The 10979-nt window shown below is 39.7% G+C and overlaps 1 protein-coding gene across 3 annotated transcripts; it reads left to right on the forward strand.

The window, feature by feature from the left end:
• Window positions 1-2725: 2725 nt before the first annotated feature.
• Window positions 2726-9356, forward strand: RB195_020939 (uncharacterized protein; the record flags this gene model as incomplete). Of its 3 annotated transcripts, XM_064189502.1 has the most annotated exons (20): window positions 2726-2836; window positions 4061-4147; window positions 4201-4305; window positions 5028-5117; window positions 5179-5337; window positions 5401-5532; window positions 5649-5756; window positions 6147-6257; window positions 6320-6442; window positions 6567-6671; window positions 7004-7093; window positions 7194-7358; window positions 7415-7549; window positions 8096-8191; window positions 8288-8498; window positions 8578-8667; window positions 8880-8953; window positions 9013-9069; window positions 9126-9213; window positions 9274-9356. In XM_064189502.1, 20 exons carry the CDS (start codon window positions 2726-2728, stop codon window positions 9354-9356), a joined length of 2220 nt encoding a protein of 739 aa, XP_064045381.1. The 3 variants fall into 3 exon arrangements, with proteins under 3 accessions (XP_064045381.1, XP_064045382.1, XP_064045383.1); XM_064189501.1 differs by lacking the exons at window positions 2726-2836; window positions 4061-4147; window positions 4201-4305; ... (2 more) ...; window positions 5401-5532; window positions 5649-5756 and having other exon boundaries at window positions 6207-6257; XM_064189500.1 differs by lacking the exons at window positions 6320-6442; window positions 6567-6671; window positions 7004-7093; ... (7 more) ...; window positions 9126-9213; window positions 9274-9356 and adding an exon at window positions 5898-5929 and having other exon boundaries at window positions 6147-6177.
• Window positions 9357-10979: the final 1623 nt, after the last annotated feature.

The following is a 10979-nucleotide window of genomic DNA, read 5'->3' on the forward strand; positions in this document are numbered from 1 at the left end:
CCAATTTGATGATTAGCATCATCATCATTGATACCGACCAGGACCACCAGTGTTTGTTTGACGTTCTTGCTTCGCTCATATTTTTTCTTGCTATAGAAGGTAACCTAGTAATCTTCTCGATGATCTTAATTAGTCAAGATTGTTCAAAAAAATCTCTCTCGAATCAGTTTTAAGGAGCTGCTGGATTTGTTGATTTTATCGTTTTTCTTGTTCATAATAAATGGCTTTGTGCAGGCTTTTTTGTTTTCATGTTTTGTTTAGCGATGCATATATATTCATCTGGTTTGAACATTGAACAGTCATACAATCTAGTCAAAATATCTGAAGTTCGCTGCAGACGCGTAAGCTGCTGTGCTCGAAGCGTGATTGAGCCTGCAGCTTCGAACATCTCAGAGTCCAGCGGTGAATGGAGCTAGTCTCATCACGAACTCTGCCGCGCGGCTTCGACCACAGCTGCTTACGCAAATGGAGGTGCCAGAAAAGATTCGGCTCTCCGTAACTGGTGCTATTATGGAACCTCACGCATAGCCATTGGGCCGAAAGTCTGTGAATGCAGCTACTCTGCAAATGTCTTTCACATAATCATATATGTTGTAGAGTGCTACTTTATGCATAGTTTCCCGACAAATGGATGAAGGGATTATCAGCCAATCCTTGTTTGTTCAGTTCCATGTGAGATACCGGGGAGAATTCCATTAGGCGTGGTTCCTCATCTTTTTTTTCATGTGCGGAACTTTGAAGACTTTTCCTTCTAATTTACGCTATTCTAATTTGCTATTATTATATTTTCTCATTGGACGAAAAAAATTTTTCTTTGCCTTGGATAAACTGAAGCTTTCCAACGTACACATTTGAAACAAATTGCTGTTGTAAGAAGATGCAAACAGTCTCACTGAGTATTATCATGATGCATTTTTAACTAGAAATTACTTGTTAATCAACTGTGAAACACTGAAATATTAAATAAGTTCAGCTGTCAATACCGCTAAACACTATTAATCATAAAAATTCGCTTCACCATCATGTCTTTCTATTTTTGATCTGTGCGGAGAAAATGTAATTGGGGGTACTAAGTCGTCATCCTTAACTCTGGAAGTAAATGACTAAATCAGTCAGTGCCCAAAGACCTAGGCATTAGTCTTAGAGTATCTATGACATGTAAGCTAAAGTTATTAAGAGAAAAAAGTGGATGGAGCGTTCAGAAACAAGGGCCTCACTGAGTGCCCCCAACTACATTTTCCTCGTTTTGTTCTTCAGCTGCATCGAATACATCTTTCACTTTCTCATTTGAAAATTCATGGATGGGAAATTTATTTAATTCATTTATTTGAATTCATTTTATTTCACGAATGGCATGCGGGGACGGGGCGCAAGGGTGGGGCGCTGCAATAGAGGACGTCGTAAGGAACCGCATTCCGAAGCCGTCTGTTGTGATGCAGGGAGGGATGAGCAAGATCCCACCTGCTTTTGCAATCTGCCGCTCCCTCCACCTCTACAATCTTTTGCCCCCGGAAATCTATACTACATCAGATTTGTGGGGTGATGCCTTTAAGATGTTTAGGCGAAGAAGTTTTGATTCAACTCACTCGGAGGGTTTATTTCAAAGTTCTGAGCTGATTTCTTCTGTACAGAACCACAATTATGAATGGAATGATGTGCGGATACCTATTTTTTGACTAGTGCATACTGGAGGATAGATACACAAGTTCTCGCTCAATTGCTCTGTCCGATTGTGTGTTAGGAACTCGGTCCAATGGTGCATTTCGCACAAAATTTATTTGACCTTGGGATAATTACAAAGTTCCGGGATTTGGTAGAGTGAATGAGATCCTCGTGAAGGCTCAACATTTGTAAAAACTATAAACTAATTGTGTCAATGAGGTGAAACCAGCCCGCATGCACAATGTTTGTACACCTGTCTGACAGGATTTTTCCACCTCTCGCTGACGAAACGTTGCGGGAGTTGTTTTTCATCATAAATAGAATTCACTCCTCCGTAGTATGCGGATCTCGCGCTGGCCATTTTGTAGACTATCGAGTTGTGTAGCTTTACAGTTGCGAGAAATTTGCAAGTCTCTCTTATATCCTAGTCTAGTGAAATGTTTTTCGTAAATAAGGGAAAATATCATGATTTTCCGTAGGTATACCATTTCCTTCAAGTGACTATATCTTACCTTGAGGATGTATTGGTTCAGTGTCCAGGTTTTGGTGCCGTTTTTCACTTCTACTCTGTTTATTTGTTAAACACATCCTGATTTCACAGTTTTTATATGTTAACAACTTTCAATGTCACATTAAACAATGAAAACAAATGTATTTTTGAGTTATGGTTGCAATTTCTTGAACTCATTGAGTTATTTTACGACAAAAATCTCTCCATTTGTGTCCGCTTCTTGATTTTGTACTTCAGTAATTGCAAGAAAATATACGAACATCCAGCGTAGATGCTTCGAAGCAAACCGAGAAATCGATCATTTGTTATTTCGTAAGAGAATGAAAAAAAACTGTGGAGGGCGATATTAGCCCTGAACCATACGGCGCATCATACTGCAGATGCTGGTTTTAGATCGATTAGTTTATGAGCTCCTTTCCGGCTTTTTCTCTCGTTCTTCTCTGCTTTTCATATTCTTTCGTGAATGTTCCTTTGTTTCGTGAGTAATTGCATGTATGGATTACTTTAATGACCTGCTACATCCCTCAAGGGGTTTCTTTTATCAGCTTTTAAATGGACGAGTGGGATTTGTTAGATGAAGTAGATGTTATTGCACTATGGCCAGGCGAACACAAGAAGAATATTGAATCCACAAAATGGCAAGAGAGGAAGGAGGCTCTCGAGGTTTGTGACTTGTATACATGTGCTTTCATTTCTTTAAAATGATATTGTTTTTGACTTAGTTAACTCATGGGAAACAGCGTTTGGTCAATGCTTTATTCCTGTGAGTCAAAAATGTGAGGAGAAAAGATGGATCAGAGGCTCTCACTTTCTTTTCGTTCTAATAGCATTGTTGGCTTGTCAGACTTTCCAATTACTGATTTGTTTCGTCTAACTTTCCACTATCTAAGTTTAGTAAGTTGCTTATCCATTTGTTCCGCTTAACCTTCATTACGTTGTTCGCTTTAACTTTTTGAAAAATGTAGTAGTGAACGTTGTAATGGAGGATTTTCCAAAATACTAAAATTAGGACTAATGGGACTGTGCTCGGTTTTATGTTCTAATAAGTTCAAGAAAAGGTACAAGAGATAAAAAGTGCACGGCGTCTTGCTTGCTTGTGCAATTTTACTTTGAATTGCGGGAGCGGGCCGTTGTTCTTATGATCTCAAGAAACTAATAAAAATGTACCGACTGCGAAGGGATGAAAGTACTGGATGGCTCGAGGACGGTTTTATCCATCGATCGAGTAGCTACAGCGGAACTTCACCGAATGCGCTACAGGGAGTATACTCGAGTCGGAACTTCATGAAGGCTGGTGCAGCTGCATAAACGGCTGCGCTTGAAGTGGCGCCGTGAAGCTAATAGCTGCGATTGAGATGGAGTCCCTACTCATCTCTTGGCCAATTGCAGCAAGCAGAGGTGCCACATTGACCGCTAGATAAACCACCAACATGCTCTTTTATTGCAGTCGTTTGGGAGACTGAACCAAACTTCATTTCGTTCTAATTCGAGTATATCGGTAAATGTGTTGTATTTGGAGGTAATAATGAAACTGAAAATGCCGTGATACAATAGTCGAGGTTATAGACGACAAGTCGCGCCATAGTGATGTGTTATACGCCCTAGAAACCCTCAGACTGTCATGCTCACTCGTACATTTTTAGCTCTGCTCTCAATTCTTGTTCTTAGTAGTACCGCCTTTAATAGATCTCCTGTATGACAATATTGACTAGTTTGCTCAAAACTGAGAGAAGACTGAGTTCAATTGTGTTCCATGCTGTAAAAGGCCGCAGATTATGCTAAATCCAACCATTTGCGTTATACGAAAAATGAACAATCAGGATTTTTACTGGATCTAAATAGTTGAATAGTTCCATACTGTTTTTTTTTATTTCCTCCCGTATTCAGGCACTTTTTCTGCTAATCGAAAAACACCCTAGGCTATCTACCTCTTCAATGACTATTTATGGTGAGGTTATGGACAACCTGAAAAAAGTATGTTCCTAGTAAATGCTTACCTTGTAAATTCTATAGAAAATTAAGTTTAGATAATTGCCCGGGACAGCAACATCAATGTCGTGATTGCTGCGTTGCACGTTCTAAAAGGATTAGCAAATGGTCTCAGAAGCCGGTTTGCCTGTTATATCCCAATGGTTAGTTTTATTAATAGTACGCAACATGAGCTACCTAGTTTTCTTTTTCACTTCTGTCACCTTAGTGGGTTGAGGCAGTGATCCAGACCTTTCAGTTGTAGCTGTGGCGACTCGGAAAAATCTTAGCATTTATTTTTATTTCCCATTGGATTTACTTTTTAGTGAGCAAACTTTTCATTTAACATCTGGTGATTACTATTTGTAGTTCGTAGTTAATTATAGTTCGTAATTAATTATAGTTCGTCGTTAGATGGAGTAAATAGCTACGAACGTTCTTATCTTCAAAAAAAAACACGTTCGTATAAACCAGAGGGTAGACTTGATTTCTACGTGTATTATAGAAAGACAGATTACTGCGATTTATAACGCGTCACACAGTGATGAAATAATAAAGTGGTTGTTTTGATCCACTTTGTAAACTAGGCATTTATTTTTGCCCTTCTAACTTTGCTCCTTAAATTTTTCCAAATTACTATAGTCTGTCTCGAAGTCTGTTTTTTATACTTAATGTCGTCTAGCATCATCAAAATCTTCTCCTACCAGTCAGTACACTCTATTATATGCAACAAGGTGCAGGGGTCAGCATACTCACTTGATTTTTTGACATCGTCGGTTCACAGTTGCTCTTGGCATGGGATGCGGGTTCTGTGAAGAAGATGTCCGTCGAATTGGTTCCAAGAGTGACTTTATCAGCTATGTTAAATATAGAAAATTCTCTCCAGATTTGGGCGGTTGTGCTTGACAAGTCGAAAGACAAGAAAACCAATGTTCGAGATGCCCTTGGAGATACAATGGATGCCATTTCAGAAGCGGTAGGGAAGGTTCTCTGACTACTCACTGCAAACCACCGTAATTATGATGTTAGTTTTATAGTGTGATGTGGACAAACTCACCAAAGAGCTTTGCGAACATCTATTGAAGCCGAATCCACAATCGAAACAGTGTCTCTGTTCATTTTTGTACAGATATTTCGTTAGACAAGTGACTGCATCCATGGATTTCGCAAAGGCCGTGCTGCCTATCGTTGTTAAGGTTTGTTTGATTTTTCCCTTGTTTCTTGTTGTTTGTTTACTTGGTTTTACTTGGTTGTCTCAGCTCGCCTCAGACAGTGACCCTGCTGTGCGTGATGCAGCGTGTAGATGTTTGGGATCTGCACGACGACTGCTTGTAAATGGGCTTGATGCTTTTCTGATTCCACTAGTTGGAGAAAAAGCGAAGTTGGAGAAGGTACAATTACGCTATTCGTTTTGACAATCGAAATCCTTCTTAATTTTCCTCAGTATCCAGGGAATTAGAAGGTACTCTTTCCTAAAGCATTCATGATTTTGACACATTGTCTTTAGATCGAGGAATATTGCGGAGAAGCAGCAAAACAACATTCTGAAATCATGGCTAGCCGTCCACAACGAGTCACAACTTGTAACAGTGCCGCTGGAGACAATGCTTTCGTCGTAAGTTTTTCGTTAAATGAGCGAAATAACCAGAATAAGTGTTTAATCAAACCATGATACCCGTATGGACTCATCTTTTCTTTAGTATAAGCATGGAGGCTACCTAGAACTCACGTATTTTCTGATCATTACATTTTTTAGGTATCTTGGCTCCTTCTAGTAGAACCCTCATGGTCAGTGTTTACGCGTTCCAATAGCTTAATTTTCTCCTGACATTCTTCGACGCGAGATGTTGTTCTCTCGCTTCTTCTTTTTTCGTTATGCTATTTAGCAGGAAACCGAGTATATCTTCTCATTTTTTCCTGTGGATAAATGAGTTCTGAAGACCGATGCTAATCAGATTCAGCCTTGCTAACACATCCTCAACTTCTCGTTAAGATTTGTTTTTAGGCAGAATCCTCAGATGCGACTGTATCGGTAGTATCACAAGATATTGACCCATGGACTTTAATGGAGCCTTCAGACATTGTCGGAAAGATAAGGAAAGATTTCGATGAATTGGTATGTTTCGTACAACTTTATACTTGTTTACGTGTCCTTCTTGTTCACGCAGTCATTTTCAGATAGGTTCGAAGAAGTGGCAGGAACGAAAGGAGGCAGTAGATAGTCTACTAACGATTGTAGAGAGCGCGCCTCGCGTGGCTATTTCACCCGATTTGCAAGAGGTCCTTATGGCTTTAATCAAGGTAAGGAGGTTATCGAAAATAATGCGAATCGCAGGATTGTATACATGTTGTGGTATCTGTGAGGTGCAAGTAACTTGAACAACAGCGAAAAAGATTTGCTTATCTAATAGTTCTACCATTACAGGTGCTTGAAAAGGATATTAATATCAACGTTTGTAGCGTTAGTGCGAAAGTACTTTCGAAACTTGCCACGCGCATGAGGACCGATTTTGCTACCGTAGTGCCGAAGGTAAGTTTTGCCACTGAGGTTATGAAATGAGGAAGGAGAAATGAATTTTCTGTGTTGTTGTACTTTTTATTGTAAGAAGTCGATTATGTAGTTTCTAAAGAACAAATTATTGCTATCTTTGTCTTTTTTCTGAAGTAATTTTAATTTGAAGGGAAATCGTTAGCAATAATAGTACCATGTTTAACTGAAGTATGCCGGTGTCTTTTGGTGTGAATTCATCCTTTTTATAAATTTGTATCTTCAGAGTAGTTTATTTCCTCTGAGATTTATTTGAAGAAAGATATATACTCTCGTGAAAACAAAATCTATTTTGGTGGTCAGTTTTGTTTTAGATTATGGCGATTGCTTTCGATAAACTGAAGGAGAAGAAAGCTGTACTAAGGAATGAACTGATTGAGCTATGCGATGCTGCTTCGGTAACGGTAGGTAAACATGTCGCCTAGAAGCGTATTTTCTACTTATGCCATACGTAGTTTTGATAACTTTTAGTTATCATCTTCGTTTTATCAAGTATTTGTTCAGGCTTCCTTAGAGTGTTATTCCGAAGCTGTTTGTTTTGGATTAACTAGGCCAAATCCGCAATCCAGAGCTCAGACCGCGCAGTTCGCAGCAAGGTTATTGTCTCGCCATGACTCGTCCACGGTTTCTGTCGAAGCTGTTAAGCAGATAGTTCCTGATATTGTCAAGGTAATGTACACTGTTAGTCCATTGATACATGTCTGTGATTAAGTGGTGTGGTTTAGTGCTCTTCTGACGCGGACGGTGATGTTCGCGAGTCGGCTTTCCGTGCCATGGCCGCTGTGCAACGATGTGTAGGAGAGGCAGCAGCGAGACGTTTGTTCGGGGAGGTTTCAGAGGATAAAATCAAAATGGCAAAGGTGGGAATAAATTAGATTCTATATTCTACAAATATAAATACATAGTAGGAATTACTGGGATTATTATCGTTACGGTTATGGCAGTTAGCCCGCATATGAGTGTCCCAGAATAGTCTGCGAGGAGAAAAACATTAATTCGATAGATTCAACGCATGACCTCCGCAAGTGATTGTATGGGCTGCATGAGCGTTGAAGTCGAACACGTTGGCGCATACCATAGGGATTAATTCTTTGGTAGTAGGTCCACGGAACTGTGTGCATACAAACTTGGTATTAATGACTGCTCTAGCAGAGCTTGGGAGAGCTGGTATTTGTAAATATTGGTGTTTTGGGATCACGCAACCTAATTTAATATTGAAAACCTCCTCCAAACGTTGAAGAACATTCGGACTACTCTAAAAATACCATTCATAATACGCTAATTTTTTGTTTTGCTTTAGAATTCCGGAAAAATTTGTAAAATGGCTAATCTTGTTATACGATGTCTTCAAAGGTTTTTAAGGAATCGTAAGTTGATGCAGAGTCGGTTGTTTATCGTATTTTTAGATCATGGAGTATTATGATACAATCCGAAAAGAGTTTGGTGAAAAGGCAGCTCCTGAGATCGTTCGACTTCACGGATCTACTCAGTCTAAACCCAAGGTAAACAACATCAATGTTCGCTGCTTGAAATCTATTTCCGATCAATTCACTTCTGTACTAAGTTCATCACTGTTGATGGAAATTCATTGGTTCCAGCCGCGCATAGCTTCGTCGGGATCGACGCGTCCAGTCACTTCTTCTGCGCCACGAAAAGCTTCAGCGACAGCGCGCGCGCATGTCCGGGCTACAACAACTCCAATTGTGCGGCCGTCATCGACATTATCAGATATAACTAAGAGAATACCAACGACCGCACCAAAACGACCAAACGTGGTGAAATGTCCGAGCCAACAATCTCAGCGGTCTGGTGAGTCAGAATAACCGAATCTTGATGACTCCATCAAGTAGTAACTAATAATACTAATATTATTTAATACTTACTTTAGAACTTATCCGAGCTCCACTTGGCACTCGGTCAATGCAACAGTCAGCTCCACGACGGCTCTCTGCCCCTACAAAACTAGCTGCAGTCCCTCGTGGGGATTACTCTTTTGTTTACTTCCACTTTTCCACTCCACTATCTTTCTCTTTCTGTTTGCATAGGGAAGGAACTTTTCCAGAAGAACATAGAATCTGCTTCTTAAAAGCGAAAGAGTCGAAGGGCTGCTCCTTTGTGGCGTTGAAATTATACTTAACAAGTTTTATAATTGAACTATATCGCTTCTGTACAGTTTTTCCACATATTCAGTGACCACGAATCGATCGTCTGTGAGACCAATCTTCGCTCCTAACGTTGTTCGCAGTTCTACTACAAATCATCTTGTATGGTCTTTGTCCGTTTTACAAATTCAGAATTAATAGCTACAAGCAGTATTTTTCAGACCAATAATGTTACAAATAATGTTGGGAAAATCGCGTTAGGACCGGTGAAAGTCACTGTAAGTTGGTTCTCCTTAGCCGTGGGGTTGCTCTGTATTTGAAGTGGTTATCTCAGGGGAACCGCGATACTCCCATTTCCAATGGAAATGCTGCAGGGAGTATTCCGGTGAGGACGAACAGTGCACTCCCTCGATCGAATTCGGGTTAGTTTCAAATGATTTTTTATGAGATATACTTTTATTTATTTTCATTTGATACCTTAGGATTGCGACCACCCACTGCCATTGCGAGAATTGCTGGAACCGGGATCCCACGACTGTCCAGACCGTCTTCCCCAGCGACGTGAACATTTCACTTGCTTAACATTCCATGATAAACTTTAGCATACTATTATACTTAAACACCTATTAGATCAAGTAGTTATTCGAAGGTATCTCTGTGCAAAATATTGTAAAATATAGTTCATTTAATAACAAGTTCATTCCGCATACTTATTCCAGTTTTTTTTTGTATTATTTCAACGTGTATATCGATTGACGTTTCTCATATACAGATTGCCACTTAGCAATACTAATCGAGTAATTTGTTCTCCCTGCAACACATAATATGTTGTTTTGTACAGGATTTGTTTTGAAGTGAATAGCGCCTCCTATGTGATTTTATCCAGCAATGAAGTTGCCTTTCCGGAGTAATTCCATCTCGTCCATTTGATTCGCAGTTTAATAAAACTAATTTGTTATGGTTGGTATAACCTACATGCATATAAGGCACACTTCCATTTTCCTATTTTCATACCAACTCTGGGTCGCCTTCTCAACACATATGAACCGTGACAAGATGCCGCAACATGAGTGAGTATGTGGTTATGTTTGTGCCATTGGACGAAACGTCTTCATTGTTTAGTTCATATATTTTTGTTTTGCTGTAAGAATTCCATTATCTTGATGATCTGAAGTTTCGACAGAAACGCTTTCTCCGAGATCTATGTATTATTCAGGGAGTACATCGGTGTGTTTCGTTAAATCAATGAGAGTTTGGTGTATTCGGGTCAAAACTGCATGTAGGTCAATACGGTTGAAAAGTGGGAGGATCGATGCGGCACGGTGGAGCAAACGGTTGAGATCGGATGGTGCTAGCAAGGGCCCTTCTAGATCCTTACCACTACGCTCCACCACGTCGCTTCGAGCGCAGCCGGTTTCATATCTGCACTGAAGTTCATGTCGTTTTGACCTGATCATAGACAAGCAACATTTTTGAGCACTGCAATGAGTCGCCTATGAAATGTTATGTCAATCCATTTTTCTAACATCCATCAATCGACGCCATCATCGGAATCTGATGAGATGGAAATCTGTGCGCGCATCTATCCAATACTTAGTCATTGGAAAAGATATTTTGAAAAATCTCTAGGGAGCCGATATCACTGACGTTTTTATTTTCAGCTGCAAAATTATGATGTTAAGGGGTTAATGGGCTGTCACATTGCAAGAATGGATCAATGTTTCCGTAAACGCTTGACACATTTCTAATCCGTTGTCATCGTCGTTACTTTCCAGTATTTGTGCCTGATTATTTTGCTCCATCTTTTATTTCATCGCTTTTTCGTTGATTCAAAAATTTCATATGTATTTTTTAGCTATTCACTTCCAGTAAGCCTTTCTGAAGAGTTCTGTGAAGACACAGCTTTAGTAGTTCCAGCTCTATCTTCCTTACTTTTCTCTTTGTACCTTTAACCTTCCTCTCATAGATACTCTAACACTAATGCTTAGGTTTATGGCCTCAATTGACTTAGCTATTCACCAATTCCAACTTCTTTTTTTTTCTCTAAGTAGCTTTAGCCTAGTGGTCTATTCTCCAGTTCTATTGCTTAGGTTTTTGTGCCCCGATTGAACCAGCTATTTAGTTTCCGCGATTACCTGTCATTTTGCCCATAAAACCTGGGGGTTATGGGACATATGAACAGGTAGTG

Source organism: Necator americanus, chromosome II (assembly GCF_031761385.1).
Source record: "Necator americanus strain Aroian chromosome II, whole genome shotgun sequence".
NCBI classification, from domain to species: Eukaryota; Metazoa; Nematoda; class Chromadorea; order Rhabditida; family Ancylostomatidae; genus Necator; species Necator americanus.